This window comes from Lentinula edodes, assembly GCF_021015755.1.
Source record: "Lentinula edodes strain Le(Bin) 0899 ss11 chromosome Unknown C8R40scaffold_6, whole genome shotgun sequence".
Classification (NCBI taxonomy): Eukaryota; Fungi; Basidiomycota; class Agaricomycetes; order Agaricales; family Omphalotaceae; genus Lentinula; species Lentinula edodes.
Window position 1 is genome coordinate 747,212 of NW_025764312.1, and position 14,729 is coordinate 761,940.

General features: G+C 46.5%; 7 protein-coding genes across 7 annotated transcripts; 3 read left to right on the forward strand and 4 right to left on the reverse strand.

Annotated features, from left to right (window-relative positions):
* Positions 1 to 65: 65 nt before the first annotated feature.
* C8R40DRAFT_1167374 (uncharacterized protein) lies at positions 66 to 1,776 on the forward strand (the record flags this gene model as incomplete). Its single annotated transcript, XM_046231009.1, has 2 exons — positions 66 to 869; positions 934 to 1,776. The coding sequence occupies 2 exons, from the start codon at positions 66 to 68 to the stop codon at positions 1,774 to 1,776; spliced, it is 1,647 nt and encodes a 548-aa protein (XP_046089748.1).
* An 830-nt stretch (positions 1,777 to 2,606) lies between these two features.
* Positions 2,607 to 5,648, reverse strand: C8R40DRAFT_1167375 (uncharacterized protein; the record flags this gene model as incomplete). Its single annotated transcript, XM_046231010.1, has 21 exons — positions 2,607 to 2,710; positions 2,767 to 2,819; positions 2,875 to 3,007; positions 3,062 to 3,101; positions 3,161 to 3,174; positions 3,239 to 3,266; positions 3,324 to 3,463; positions 3,517 to 3,543; positions 3,591 to 3,838; positions 3,904 to 4,038; positions 4,090 to 4,125; positions 4,181 to 4,187; positions 4,246 to 4,306; positions 4,366 to 4,494; positions 4,548 to 4,594; positions 4,647 to 4,954; positions 5,010 to 5,043; positions 5,098 to 5,160; positions 5,222 to 5,417; positions 5,484 to 5,533; positions 5,600 to 5,648. The coding sequence occupies 21 exons, from the start codon at positions 5,646 to 5,648 to the stop codon at positions 2,607 to 2,609; spliced, it is 1,902 nt and encodes a 633-aa protein (XP_046089749.1).
* Positions 5,649 to 8,819: 3,171 nt separating this feature from the next.
* On the reverse strand, positions 8,820 to 9,431 carry C8R40DRAFT_1159117 (NAC domain-containing protein; the record flags this gene model as incomplete). The annotated part of the gene is made up of 3 exons (XM_046229837.1): positions 8,820 to 9,076; positions 9,137 to 9,313; positions 9,377 to 9,431. The coding sequence occupies 3 exons, from the start codon at positions 9,429 to 9,431 to the stop codon at positions 8,820 to 8,822; spliced, it is 489 nt and encodes a 162-aa protein (XP_046089750.1).
* Positions 9,432 to 9,598: 167 nt separating this feature from the next.
* C8R40DRAFT_1037712 (acyl-CoA N-acyltransferase) lies at positions 9,599 to 10,462 on the forward strand (the record flags this gene model as incomplete). Its single annotated transcript, XM_046223689.1, has 6 exons — positions 9,599 to 9,640; positions 9,695 to 9,724; positions 9,777 to 9,824; positions 9,893 to 10,108; positions 10,188 to 10,220; positions 10,316 to 10,462. The coding sequence occupies 6 exons, from the start codon at positions 9,599 to 9,601 to the stop codon at positions 10,460 to 10,462; spliced, it is 516 nt and encodes a 171-aa protein (XP_046089751.1).
* A 183-nt stretch (positions 10,463 to 10,645) lies between these two features.
* On the reverse strand, positions 10,646 to 11,503 carry C8R40DRAFT_1167378 (actin depolymerizing protein; the record flags this gene model as incomplete). The annotated part of the gene is made up of 7 exons (XM_046231011.1): positions 10,646 to 10,675; positions 10,760 to 10,873; positions 10,968 to 11,009; positions 11,069 to 11,098; positions 11,160 to 11,285; positions 11,347 to 11,405; positions 11,470 to 11,503. 7 exons carry the CDS (start codon positions 11,501 to 11,503, stop codon positions 10,646 to 10,648), a joined length of 435 nt encoding a protein of 144 aa, XP_046089752.1.
* Positions 11,160 to 12,349, forward strand: C8R40DRAFT_780726 (uncharacterized protein). Its single transcript, XM_046236191.1, has 2 exons — positions 11,160 to 11,256; positions 11,467 to 12,349. The coding sequence occupies exon 2, from the start codon at positions 11,639 to 11,641 to the stop codon at positions 12,263 to 12,265; it is 627 nt and encodes a 208-aa protein (XP_046089753.1). The 5' UTR covers positions 11,160 to 11,256; positions 11,467 to 11,638; the 3' UTR covers positions 12,266 to 12,349.
* Positions 12,350 to 12,717: 368 nt separating this feature from the next.
* On the reverse strand, positions 12,718 to 14,654 carry C8R40DRAFT_1038218 (cytochrome P450; the record flags this gene model as incomplete). The annotated part of the gene is made up of 8 exons (XM_046223736.1): positions 12,718 to 12,929; positions 12,995 to 13,402; positions 13,458 to 13,506; positions 13,569 to 13,862; positions 13,916 to 14,004; positions 14,060 to 14,162; positions 14,219 to 14,317; positions 14,391 to 14,654. 8 exons carry the CDS (start codon positions 14,652 to 14,654, stop codon positions 12,718 to 12,720), a joined length of 1,518 nt encoding a protein of 505 aa, XP_046089754.1.
* Positions 14,655 to 14,729: the final 75 nt, after the last annotated feature.

The following is a 14,729-nucleotide window of genomic DNA, read 5'->3' on the forward strand; positions in this document are numbered from 1 at the left end:
AAAAGAACCAGACCTGCGGCGATGGTGGTATAGTGTATGTAAATAGACAGGGTTGCACGTGAACCATGAACTCCGCTAGTACCGCACAACGGTTGAAGCTACTACAAGACCTCCCTTTGGATGTCCTCTTGGAATTGATTTCATTCTTGCCTGTACCGGATGCCCTTTCATTGGTCTCTACATCGCAGAGGCTACATATTCTCCGATCCAATCACAGTTTCTGGCATATACTTGTCCAAACTCTCCGCCATTCTTCTATTCCCCTTGCTTGCCCTTCATTCGTAGATTGGACTCAGAATTTGAAGACTTTGGCATTGCGCACTCTGCAACGTCAACAAATCCTTTCATCTCCAAGCCCACATCCTGTTCGAGTCTCGAAGTACTTGGGATACACTCGCGACATCGAGTCGATATCTCCTATCAGCGGTACCAACCTGTACTTGACTTGTGACTCCACAGATGGCAGGGCTAAATGCTGGGATTTGACCAAGGGGACAGTGCTGTCCGAAATTTTCATTGGCAGGAACATCCTGGCAAAGAGCACTCTATCGGCTGAAAAAGGGAGATTCTTGGTCTGTTTGCTCGTCGCAGAGACGACACATGAATTTGTTGCGACATCTGTGGTTGTGCTTCGCTTGGACTACGACGTCCTTATCAACAACTCTCCTTCCCTTTCCTATTCCTACTCGAATGTCCAGTTGTCTGTCCTTCATCGTTCATCCCTCGATGCTACCTTTCCAGCAATGTATCCCTCCTGCGCCATCAACGATCAGGGTCTTATAGTGATCACCAAAATGGCGACATCCATTCATCTCATTGCAATTAATGTGAATACTGATGTGAAGTATGTTATTGAGACGGATCTGACGGTGTGTAGCTCGAAATATACGGTTTAACCCCTTTCGCTGACCATTGTGCGCCATCAAAACATAGGAATTAGAGTTGGACTCTGTCGACCTTTCATTCAGCGAGAAAGACCTTATCATCACTGCCAGTAATTCTAGGTCTTCGTGGATGTATAGATGTTCAAAGGACAACCTCCCTTATTCTGATTCCGATGTCACAGGGTCACGACAAGAGCTCAAACTCCTTTCATCCAGCACAGACATGCCTTCTCCTACAACCACTCTTTCCTACGAACGGTGTGGTTTCTACGCGAGTGGAATCCAAACGACAAATCACAGCACCACATCGCCCAAAAACCGATTGGCAACAACGGCATACTATGTCACTCAATGCGGAAGAGAGCGATACACTGAATGTTGTTTCTGGGATTTCGACCTGGCGCAAATCGATGGTGTAATTCATACCCAAGCAGCACACCAGTGTCGGCTTCCAGGCCTGCAATTTTTCGAGGTCCCGTGCTCAGGCTCCGAGTCTGGTGCATGGGGAGTCTTTATATGCGATGTGGACTTGGATATGGACGGGGTTTTTGCAGATCATGATTTCGAGGTGGACGTTGGAGTAAACCTCACTGCTGCCAATGTAGCGCGTAACACAGAGTTTGCGCGCACCGCTCACTTGCCGATTGATTCAGAAAACTCGAAGCCTGAAATATTCTTGGTGCACTATGATGCATTTACGCGGACATCAAGTGTACATCGACCAGTACTTCCCAAGTCGCTCCCTGATTTCTGCGAATCGCGTCTGGTACCTCCGCCCTATTCATGGGTTAACGATATAAAGAGTATCGAGTTTGATGAGCGGCTGGGGATTTTATATATCATGATGGAGGGGTTAGAAGGGGGTGTGCTTTGTGGAATTGAATTTCTTTGACCAAAATGTAGCACATCGTTGAACTAAATTTAGGCGCACCAAGCGCTTAATTTGTATCAAGCGTCACATGCCAAAACTCGCGACACAGAATTTTTTGATGTGGATGCGCCTGGGATTGCGCTCCCTTGACTGACTGCAACTGAGCCGGTCTCAAGCTCAACGGCGCTTTTGGTCTTCCCACTGTGCCTCGAAGATCTTTGTCCAAACGCCAAAAGAGGGCGGAATGGAACTCGTTGTGGAGATTGAGTAGCATTGTCAACGAACAAAGTTTCCTGTCGTTCAACTTCATCTCAGTTCTTCTCATTCACCGTTTGTGTTTTTCTTTGGAAAAGCGCCTTGCAGGATGATTCACGTCATACTACCTGTCGTCCGACCGCACCCAGCCATGTCCATTTGAAAACCTGCCGTGCAGGTATTTTGGCGTTACAACTGTATCAGCATCTTTCGCAGTGATGATTGCTGCTGCTGGCAGGCTGTAGTAGTGTCGGTCTGAACGCATATACGTAGAGATTCGATCTGGGCGGTGCACATGTCCTAAAATAACATGGATAATATGTGCTGTCTAGAATCGTAGCGGTGTTAATCAGGTGTTTGAGGGAAGGAAGGGTCACTGTTTTGTTGCATTTGACGTGTGTTTGCACTTGAGTGCACTTCGCGGCTCGCTGTTTGCTGGCTCGTCTCACGAGTCGGGTTGGTAGCTGTGAAACTTGATCTAGACTGTTCTTGGTCTGCGGTGGATTTTCAATTTGTTGCTATTATTCTCTTTTCGAAGGGAATACATTTTGGTGTAAGTATTCTAATTATCATATGGAGCCAAAAGTTCGTCGAGTTTACAGCTTGCCCCGATCTGTTTGTGAGTTCTGTCGTTTAGCCCATTCTTCGGCCGCTATTTTGCGAAGTTCTCCTTTGATAATCTTACCAGAGGGTGTATGTGCTGTGACATATATATGGGTAAATGATCAAGTGTTTTAATTGCCTGCAATGACGTACTAAAATCCTGCTCTCTAATCAAGATCATGACTGGTACAGCAAACTTGGGTAGACTGGAAACAGATTCTGTTCAATCAACCGAGTGACAAGGAAAACGGATGAACTGACTTCTTGCGAGCCACATCCATCAAGCCTGCAACATTAACTCTTTTTTTGTGCTCGGGTTTGACAGTGACCAGAGCGGTAACCAGTTCTCCGAGCCTAGCGTCCGCAACCCCTACAGCTGCAGCCTCCTGGACTCCTGCAAGGTAACCGGTTATTACTTGTTATCATCTTCAAAGGACCACATAATTACCGTCATCGGTATATAGTGCATTTTCAACGGAAATGGAGTCCTATATGATTTTCGAAGTAATGTGAGTTAATGAAACTCGTGTAGAGAGCTATTACTGACTATGTTTTCACCTCCTGAATTTGAAATGAATCTTTGAGGAAATGGATCTTCAAGTCTCTCAAAGCTGATAGTACGCACCACGAATGATAATGTCTTTTAGTCTATCCTGAATTCAGCGTATCAGCACCTGATTCGTGGGATCTATAATCCTTTCACTCGATACCTTAATGTACAAAAATCCCTCCTTGTCCATATAAGCCATATCTCCGGTCTTGAGCCAACCGTCCTTGGTAAGAACCTTCTTTAATTTGAGTGATTGCCCTTTTCGGATTGAATCATAAAACTTTACTTTACTGGTTGCAACTAAAGGTACGGGTTTTGAGTACTGCAGCAACGACGGAAGACATGGAATTTACCTGGGTCACCCCAGTAGCCCTTCATAACTGTTTGAAGTTGAGGATATAAATCTATTAATGAGTAGCCAACGTACTGTTCGGCCCTCTCAACCAAACTTCACCAACAATGCCAGTCGGACACTCTGTAGCGTCTGCTGACATGATAAGTACATCGTCGACGGGCATAGGTCTACCGCTGTGATGAACCGAATCAAAAAAACTCAGCGAGCCATTGTAAGAAATGGGAGAAGTATCAGACCAACTGTCAAGTCTTGCCAGGTAATCTTCCCCGCTGAAAGATACAGTCGTAGCGTTTGTTTCGGTCAACCCATACGCGTGGCTCCTATACTCGGTCAACGGTAAGGAATGTTCGGTAATTCATTATTGACTATTGACTGATAAACTCACAATGATGCAGTAGGAAATGCGCTCAGAGCACGTTTGGCCTGAGATGGTGAGACTGAAGCACCGCCGTACAAGATGGTTCTGAGCGGCGCGCCTTTCGCCTCACTATTTGCCATATCTGAAATGGTAGATTGTACTCTTTGAGCCGCATCAGTGCATTGCAAAAAGCCCCAATTCACGGCCCCTTACCCTCCGATGAAGACGATGCCTTCCTGCTTAATCAACCTAGATTGAATCCAGGAGATGAGACGCTTGTTAACATTGCTTTTGAACGACCAACCGAACAGCTTGAAGAATTGATAAATATCAATTAGCTTGTATTCTAGGAACATTGGGTGTGCTTACCATTCTCTACATTCCATTGGCGCATCAAGACCAATTTACCGCCAGTAAGAGCCCCTATCATCTGAAAGGAATCCAATATCAACTTATAGCCTGTCGTGATTCCATAGGCTTTCTACCCACCAAAAGGGATGTCCCTGCAGAATGGAAGAGTGGCGTGGGAAGAAAGAGAGCGGCTTGAGGGCCTGGAGGGGCTCCGAAAACCAAGCTTTCACCGCGCCGCAGCATTGCCCGACCCATACTAGCAAGACTCTAAAAGCAACGTATGTGGCTGAGATCGGTGAAGAAGTGATGAATAGTCTTACATTGAACAAATTTGAAAGGAATGCCCTCTGCGTACTCAGACAGCCCTCTAGGATGACATGAGATTCTTGTTTCACCATTAAAAAGAACGAACTACTTACTTGGTGTGCCGCCAGTACCAGAAGTGAAGAGAATAGTCGCATCGTCTTCAGGTACTATGCGCGGGTCTTCCGCCAACACTTGCTGTGGGTTTCCATTGTATCCTTCGAATCGGGTTGTCCAGTTTTCCATTGCAGGCCATGAACCTTTCCCCTCATGGGCTTCGAGAACGAGGAAAGCCTTTGTTCGAGCCTTCGACTTAATCTCAGCGACGGCCGGCGAGAGCAGAGTCGCTCGTTCACTATCCACAAAGATCAGCGTACAGGTTGTTTGAGAAAGACAATGTTTCAAGGGATCTAATGGTAACCAACTAATATTTATTGTCAGAAAGAGGTCGTACATCTTGGATCAACGTTGGTACGTACGCGTTTACCAGGACTGAAACAGCTCCGATGAGGTCTTTCAAAGAGTGAGCAATTGTAGTTATATTACTCAGATGATAGCAGCACTCACGACATGCCCAGAACAAGACAAGATATTCAGGATAGTTTCGAGAACATATTGCGATACGGTCACCTGGTATCATCAATGATCTTGCTATTATACATCATACATAATGCGGATAACCGTCACGTACCTTTTTTGACGCCGAATAGATTCCTAAAAATGCTAGCTGCTCTGGCCGCGCGTTCTGCCACTTCACCGAAGGTGAGACGTTGATTCTCGTACACAACACACGTCTTGTCTGAATGTTGTTTCGAGACAGAAAGCCAGAAGATACGAAGAGAAGGCCATAGATTCTTATAAACGCGTTGCACTTGACCGTCTATTTCCTGCAAGACGGGATATCATATTTCAAGTTGGGAGTGTAAGATAACATGAAGAACAGCACTGCGTACTCGAGTCTCTAATTCATGCAGAGCATTGGGTGCGCATAAAATCTTGTCCACTGAGAGATTATTTCAGTTGGAACAGACGGAACACACCGTCGGCCCGGGGGTGGATGAGATCCTACCTTCGTCATGAGTGCGCTTGGGGTTCCAATTAATGCCAGTAGGCGACATGGTTGAACCTAGAGCAAGAGGGTTAGTAGAAAGCTTTCACCTGGTATAAGTACTGCCTGAGTCTTGATTGGATAATAACGACTATATGGACAAAAATTTCGTATATGCTGCCGCATCTAAATTGAAACGGAGGAGATATGTACCAAAAGATGCCTTACCGGTCCTAAAATGAGATCACGTTGGTCGGTACAGACTGTACAGTGAACGTCAATAGTAGAATTGGGATCTGCAACCTTGCCGCGTTGATTATGGTCTAGAAAACCTAAGTAGCGGGAAAGCATTTCATGCTGAAGAGGTGCGACCTCTTGTGAAAAGCACTTGGAGCGCATCATCATTGGCTTGTGTCCGTTTCCCCGGATGCTATGGTTATACTTGCAGGCTTTGCGCTGTTATCTTTCGTCCGGTCACTGTCGGTTCTCAATTGCAATCGATGGAGTATGATTGAAAAACTCGAGTCCGTTTACTGGGGTCTGATAGGTAAGTGATTCAAGCGGTTTGAGCGAATGAGGTCCTTAGTCACCTTCCCTTGCAGGAAGAAATTAGAATGGAGAATGTTAATGAGCAGTCAAACTCGATCTTACTAATAAGTCTGGGTTGTCGCGTTGACTCTCGTTGACTAGGATTGGCAGACGGTCCATCGATAAATCTACGGATACTAAGTAACCTGTTCAAGGTATGTTACTCCAGATTAGAATGCATATGGAGCGATTGAATGTCCAGTCAGACGGAAGACGCCTTTTAGAATTCAATTCGTGACGGTGTTGGAGAATACTTTAAATAAGCGCTGGTCTGCAAGCTCACTAGCTCGACCGGACAACGCTGGAGCTTGGAAGTTCTATATTATAATTGTACATGACTATTGAAGTATTGATTATCCATACAAATACGGATGTTATATTGTACTATGCTCAGCGGTTGAAATCCTGTTGAGCAGTGCTGAGCATGGCCTGGTCATGTTGCCAATTACCTACTATAAGCCGACAGAAGCTGACAGAAGCCGACTGAGTATCAAAATCGTGTACAACAAGAGTTTGCGCACCCGCAGCCTGTGGGGATTTTGTCGCCTTTCGTAGCACCAAGCGCAGAGCCCTTATAACCTCCTGCCTGGTCAACCGCGCCCTCCGCGTATTCTTGTGCGCAACTCGAGCGGCATCATCATCATATCAACCTCACTAGCAGCGTGCTCTTCACCAGACTGCGGCTACGATCCAGAGACCCGTAACATTCCCAACACTCTCAACAGCATTACTCCCGAGGGAATTATTACCCGGTGGTCTCAGGGTGGTCTTGATGTAGAAGAGATGTTAATCGTCGGGAGTCACGGGTGCGGTAGGCGGGAACTGTGAGGTTGCCGCAGTGCACACGGGGGGCGAAGCACGCACTTTGGGCCGGGGCTCTGGTTGTTGTTGTCAAACATATGTAATCTGTAGGTAATAGCGATGCTTTGCGATTGTTTGTTGATTCGTCAAAAGGTTGTGAGACGTTCAGTTCCCCTTTCCCTTTTGTACCTTTTGTAGTGGGGTTGTAAGCCAGGACGTGGTCATTGGTGACAAGAAAAATAATGAAACTGATATAAGAAATAGGTATAAATCAATTTGTGGCTATTTGTGGAGAACGAAGTGGAAACATGCAGAAGGTACTTAGCGTGGAATTTAGTGGAGGACACGATATATCAAGAAATGAAAAACATCTTTCGAAATGCAGCCTACTCGGAAGACCAGAAGAGATATTTATCGTTTCTTTATGTCTGCCAACGAGAAGGAGCTTGGTCTTCAAGATCATGCATATCCAGCTGGAATACTATGAAGGTTTACATTCGCGTAAGTGTTCACACTCGGCACAACCTGTGAATTGAGTAGAGGGAACAGGGACCTGCCAAGCTGGCGCAGGGCGGCGTCTGAGATTGGTGGTCGCCCAGGTGTGGTGTATGGATCGCGAAATTAAGCTAAAAAGGTAAGCAATATCTGTAATATGAATCCAGTGCCAAAGCCCCTCGCTCTCGTTGTCGGGTAGTCCACGTTGGGCACATACCCGAGGATCGCCGGAGTATATTTTGGATTCGCTGAGAGGACAAGAGAGGAAAACCATCTCCAGCCGTTTTTTCCAACTGCGTCGAAGAACCATGGAAGCAAGGCTCCAGACTTCGTGCCATACGTATGCCATGGGTGATACATAGTAATGATGAATCACATCTTGCTAATGCATCTGGCCGAAACTCCGTGTAGCATTTCGTGCAGTATCAATGCTGGGGATTCTTCAATCAGGGATACTCTGAACGAACGGGAGGATCAATGATCGACACACGACTTCCGAGCGCTCCTTTGTACGTTCTAGGACCTAAGTTTTCGCAAGACACTATCGGAAGTTCGAGCTTTTGATATCGACCAAGAAGCTGGAGGAAGCTTGTTCATCTCCAACGATTACTTTGCAGGTTTGAAATGAATCTTCCGATAGAGAATCCGCATCGTGCACGGCGGCGAAGGTGAGGGCGGGTCGCAGTTTGGCAGCGCAAAGCCACGACATTAGATTCACCATTGACAAGGATAACCGAAACTTCTATCTTGCGGATGAGATAGCCTATGTTCTTTTCGCAAGTCTAAATTCCAGAACAAGTATCTTGGAAGTACGCGAGCCCAGCTGTTTGTTTATAAGGCCGCTGTTTGACACCACGGAAGTGAGCGCGACTCAATATTTTGCAAAATCTCGGAGTTCCAGTTGAGATCGCTGGGATCTGCGAATAAAACGTGCAGATGTAAATACTTCAGGAATATGCAAATCGAACCAGAGACTTACCATGACTTACTGTGGGTGGTGGAATACCACGTACTAACTAAGATGACGACGCTGTAAACACTTTCCGGGAGGCAAGAGGAATAGCTTTTTGTTAGTCCGGGCGAATAGCATACTGGAATAATAGCAAAACAAAACTTGTCACGTATCGAACAAGTTGGATCGATCTTTTGAATGATGATAACATAGCAGTGAAGATATTGCAAGAATGAATACAATGGAAGATTACCAACACCACCATCACAGATACACCGAGGACGGTAAGGAAGCAGTCGATACGACACGGCACTGACAAGTCCATAAAGCACGTCACACCACTCGTCCGTGCTCAGACCAGCTGCCTCAACGATTTTTTCCCCACTATTCGTACAATAAACTGCTTTAGTCTAAGCCAGCCGTCTTATCCGCCTCATCAAAGTTTTCCACCAAATCGGGGACATCGTCGTCGTCGTCTTCTGCGGCAGGGTTTGTTGTTCGTTGGCCTTGCTGTATGGCCTGATAGGACTCCGCGAGTTTGCGTAGGGAGGCAAGGGAATCTGGACCGAGTTGGTTCAAGATTCCAGGAACGAGCTCGGTGAGCTCCTTCGATTGACCGGTACCGTAGATAGCAAAAGTATTCGCTGAAACGGCAGCATGCACTGGTGGTGAAAAACACAAATCAGATATAATCTGAAGTTCAAGGAAGGAATTTGACGCGCCTTTCGGAGCCTGGAAGTGAAGAACGGTTCCATCTTCTTTGAACATGTTGACTTCCTCAACACCGGCGATGGGCTGGACGTTCAATTTTTTGAGTGCGCCTTGCAGTTTTTTGTCATCCTGTGCCCCTGAGGGCTTTGTTTTCCGGACAACTTTTCGTCGCACAGTTCCCTTTCCACCTACGAAACAAAAACAAAAGCACACGTAAGTATCGAAATTTTCGAGCAAAGAATTCAGCACACCCAGCCGGTTGGCCGCTGCCTGCGCCTGCAACTTTGCTAATTTAACGGGATCCATTATAGACTAGGTTGTCCGCTGTCGCTTGGAGGGTGAAAAAAGTCGAGTACGCTGAACCATAAACACCTTCAAACAAAGTGACATGTTAGATAATCAGGCCGACTCGGCGTGCACCCTTCGTTCAGTCGTACACTGACACTGCAGTCTGCTGCCAGTACCGTACAGTAATGTCAGGTTTTCTCATACGACCTGCGACGCCAGAGGATGCGGTGCAGCCAAGTGCTCTGTTATTAGTGAACGTGACAGCTAACGTCTCTTGGTAGGACAATATCCTTCAACTCATTGTCGATCTGGTAGGTTGCCGGAAAGAGATCTATCAGGATCTACATTAATCGTCGTCTGCAGGCTGTATACGAGAAAGCGCCAGACGCAGTGAAGGCAACCCCAGACCTTGTGAGTTTGAGTTGTACCGCACTTATTGAACATCCTCTCATCCTCGCGCGACCTCGTCAATTCCGAAGCTTCGCCAAAATTTATTTGAAAAGCAGTACGCGCACGCGTTGCTTGCTATGAACGGGGACAAACCTGTCGGACTAGCTCTGTACTTTTTCAATTACTCAACTTGGACCGGCAGACCAGGACTGTATCTGGAAGACCTTTATGTTGCTCCTGAATACAGAAAACTAGGCCTCGGAAAAGCATTCTTTGGCGAATTGGGAAAAATTGCGAAAGAAACGGTGAAAGAATTCCCCTTTTCGTTAACCGTTTTAACTTGGTTTCTAAAAACTTTGGCGTTGCATCCGCGTGTTTGAACAGAACTGTGCGCGTATGGACTGGTCCGTCCTCAAGGTACGTTATATTGCTAACAAAGATAAACGAGCTAAATTATGCTTTCACTCTATTCCATTCTCAAACGTGTCTTCGCGACGCTTACATGCTTATAGTGGAACCAGCCCTCGATCGACTTTTATGAAAAGAAACTTGGTGCAAAACCTATGTCCGAATGGCTGGGCATGAGGCTCGAGGAAGATGGGATCGACGGTTTGCAGAGTCTTGTGCTAGAAGCGGGCCCTTCGGGGTCCACTGCCTAAGTCAACGCGAATAATTGATAGTATGTAGAGGCGCACTAGTGCTGACAGCCAGCTCGCAATTACCTCTTTATCTGATCTACAGGGAAGCCCTGGTTAAAAACTTTAAAAAGGTATGTTTTGGTTCCATTCCATTGCAAAATTGAAAGCGGGTAGTCCAGCACCAGAACACCCACAGGAATAAAGTTATACACCATCGTAGCTGGCGCCGCCAGCCTGAAAATAGTAGATGAATCACCGATGATAAGAAAGGTCAATAATAGACTGCTCTGATCTAAAACTGGAAAGGAAATTCCGCACCTTCCGTAGCCGCAAGATGATAGGATCCTCATTTATATCGTCTTTCTCTTGCGCCGCAACCTCAAACGAGTACACCCGCAGTACAGCCTTGACATCAGCAGCATGAACAGAAATCTGAGGTGCGGCAGAAATGAGTGAGACGCTAGTGGATCCAGTTTGGAACGCGATACGGAGAGAATTTGTGTAAGGCAAGCGAATGGATAGGTACCTTGGCTTTCCTCATGAGTTTGCATCGAGGGCCTATCCATACCTGGCGATCAAGAGTATTAGAATATGAAGAGAGAGAGGCGAAAATGGCGGACGACGCACGATTAACACGAACTTCTCTCGAATAGATTCCTATACATAGATTTTTGGAAATTCATGATTGCTCGCGAATTATGAATAGTCCTTCAGTTACCTTATCATTGGAATACTGAACGCGCACGTATGCATATGAAGCTCTGGAGTCATCAAGAACTTCTCGCAGCTCGGCGAGACCCCCGGTCCCAGTCTGCGTCAACTTTAGTGTATCCGACCGGTCTGACTGTAAGTTCAGAGCGATTATTATTGTAGTTCATATGGGGTGTAAGCGCAATGTTCAGTACCTCATAATCAATTAAGAGCCAGTTAGTGTCGGTCTTGTCCGAGCGGACATCCTGGTACGCTGGTAGATTTATCTTTGAGCTCAGAAGCCAATGAAGGAAAGTGCGAGTTTTTCGTAAAAGTACCTTCGGTAATCTGGGGATCCGAGAGTTCAGCCATTAGAGACGAATGGAATGGTAGGACGAGAGAGAAAGTTGCTGGCAAGTTCAATTGCCGCTAGGATGACATAAGGAAGAATCCTTTTCTCAGAGTCAGTGTCACTGTGGTGACTATCAAACTTGTTCTTTCGCGTCAATGTCTACCTGCTTGCTCGCCGCCTTCCCGAAATTCACGCCATGTAGCGAGAGGTTATTATATCTTCCCCGGTTATACAGCACAAACGCGTCTGCAGAATTCAGACAGCGGCGCTCTTCTGGTCCATCCACCCAATCCATCTTCGACGATGATTCACCAGTCGATTTGTCAGAAGATGATAATGCTGTAAACGGATCCTGGAGCTCATCTACTATCCCATACTACCGCCAGAAACCGCCAAAAGAGCCTACACCAGATGCATACAAAATACATCGAAAAGTCATACGCGAGGAGTTTCCTGACGGATGGAATCCTCCTCGGAAATTGTCTCGAGAAGCCATGGAGGGTCTCCGGCAACTGTATCACCTCGACAAAACCAAATTTACTACCCCGGTGCTCGCTGAGAAATTCAAGATCAGTCCAGAGGCAGTACGGCGGATTCTGAAGAGTAGATGGGAACAGCCGAAGGAGAAACGGGCCAAAGAGGCGGAGAAGAACAGGCAACACATGCTCCTCAATCGACTGAGAGATAAGTTGCGGGAGAGGAAAGAAGTGGAGGAGATTCTACAAGCCAAACGCGGCCGGACCTGGGGAGTAGACAACAAGGACAAGCTAACGTTCGAATAAAACCCCGTTGGCCTTGTCAACGTATTTTTGCAGCTGTGTTTCTTACGTTCACACACTCCCCATGACAAGTCGACTGCTAGATGCATCACTCTTCTTGATCTTAGAACTGTTATCGTAATTTCGTTTTGGCCCACTATGTAGCTACGATGTGTTATCTACATAAGTATTCTAATTCGTAAAGCCAGGCATAAATAATATATATATCCCTCCATAATCACTCCAAATGTCTTCCTGCAGATGTATATCCCCGTTCCTATAATTATATGTACATAAAAATACTAATAGATAAAACAAGTTAGCATGCGGTGGTACCGCGAAATGTTGTTCCCTTCTTCTGGTCACAAGGGAGTACGGAGCAATAAAGCGCGAAAAACGAACTGAAGGCGAAATGGTCGGAGGAGCATAGATAAAATTATAGACAATTGGAGTTGTGGGTGGACACCGGAGCCGCATTATAGCACAGCGCCTGATCGTTCGTACCTCACTCTAAACGAGCCTTGAGGTGGCCGACAGAGGAGAATGTCATTCCAATTAGGAAGAGGGGGTTCCCGAGCGACTTTTCCAGAACCGTCAACAATGCAATGCCGGAAACCCAGAAGGAATAGCGCAGTGACGATCTTGAGTTCTACTCTCGCCAAGCGTTGCCCGAGGCAAGTGGTCTTCCCTAAGGATATATGAAAGAAGTATCAGTTACAACGTCAGACCCGGGATGATATGAACAGAACAAACCTCCTCCCCAACCTACGTAGTTATACGCAGACTTCGTCTCCGGTTGCCTGTTTGGGTCGAACTTCCAAGGATCATGATAGATATCGGGGTTTAGATGGACGTCGCTGAAGGGATACACGACATAGGAGCCAGATGGAATGAGTTTGCCATCGATATGCATTTCGGGACCGAGATTTCGACGCATAGCAGTATGGGGTTGAGCGATTCGAAGGGTCTCACGAATGATGGAATCGAGGACAGGAGTCTCGTTTTCCCAGGTCTCAAGGGGAATCGCGGCCATCTGCGAGGACAAGGAGTCGATTGTAGAGTTTTGGAATAAATGTTGCGAAGCCAGAAGACCTTCCACTTCCGCTTTAGCTTTGTCACGCCACTCAGAATGCCCTCCCAAAAATGTGAGCATCCAGCAGGCTGAAAAGGAGATAGATTTAAAAAGGAGCAAGGCGGATAGAAAGGCTTCACTGACCCGTGGTACCCGTGGCTCTAGCACCAGCAATTAAGAGACCCATTATGAACTGCAGATAAGTAGACTAAGTTTCAATTACCGGTTCGAAGGAGTAAAGATTAAGGTACTAACCCCGACAACAACCAACTTCTCGTCACCAGAATCTAAAAGCATCTGAAGTGTATCGTTCTTCGAGACTCCGCTTTGTTCTCGAGCGGTGATGGCTGCGACAACGATATCATAGATCTCTTTTGTAGCCCACAGCTTCTTCACCATAGCAGGGGTCGGAAGCCAAGGAAGAAGAACGGTCGCTGGAGTCGTCCCAACATCGAGGGTATCGTAGAGCTTTTTCAAGCGCGAAACAAGGCAAGGGTCATCGGAAATTTCAGTACATGATAACGACCGCACAGTCAGTTGGAAAACAAGCTAAGTTACAACAGTAATCAGCAGCTGACTCGATGTGTTTAGAAGGAACAGACCTCGTAAATGTTATCAAAGGGGTCAAAACAACCAGAGTTTCCCCATGAATCCATCAACCTCCGAGAATCTTCCAACATCGGCCGTATGACTACGGAGATACCTTTAAGCGGAACAAACCGGTGTAGAATCTAAGGACCACTCACGCATACTGAGCTGCTCATTTTTCTGAACAGCAGCCAAACGTTTATGGATCAACGATATCCTCTTTGTTTGAAGATCGGAGGTCACTCCTCGAACCATGGGAATCTGTGGTAAAAGACCGGTCAGGGCATGTTCTAACATTTAGCTATTGCACTACGTACTGCGCCGGAAAGAATTTTAAACCCCTCAGTGAGGTCGAGTCCCTTCGCAGTGAAGAACGCCTGTCTAGCAGACTCCCCGGACACGACAACGACTTTGTTCTGGGAGAGACAAAACCGATAAATTAGTAAACGCACACATGTAGTCCCGGAGGATAAGCAAGAGTTTACTGACTCGTAAAAGATCGAATTGAAACGCTGACTGCCCCGTTGCTTGAAATCCCCAGTTCAAAAAGTCGAAGCGACGGCGAAAGAACGGAATGATAGTAAAGAAAGAATAGATGGGTAGACGCGCAGGCGCGTCAGCTACATCCTTTTGTAAAGACGAAGTGATGGAGATTATAACAAGAAGGACTATAATAGCCGTTGTAAATAGAACAGGAAGACCTGCAGAGAGGAGAGCGGCGCCTGCAGCCTGAAGACCGACTGAGTAAGGCATGATGTTGGCAGTATAAGGAGCGTTTGAGCAAGAGAGAGGAAATGACAGAAATCGACAATGCTATCAAACAAGGCA

Bases quoted from the DNA above. Each gene is read 5' to 3' on its own strand.
- C8R40DRAFT_780726 (XM_046236191.1), top strand. From the start codon at position 11,639: ATGTCTACCTGCTTGCTCGCCGCCTTCCCGAAATTCACGCCATGTAGC.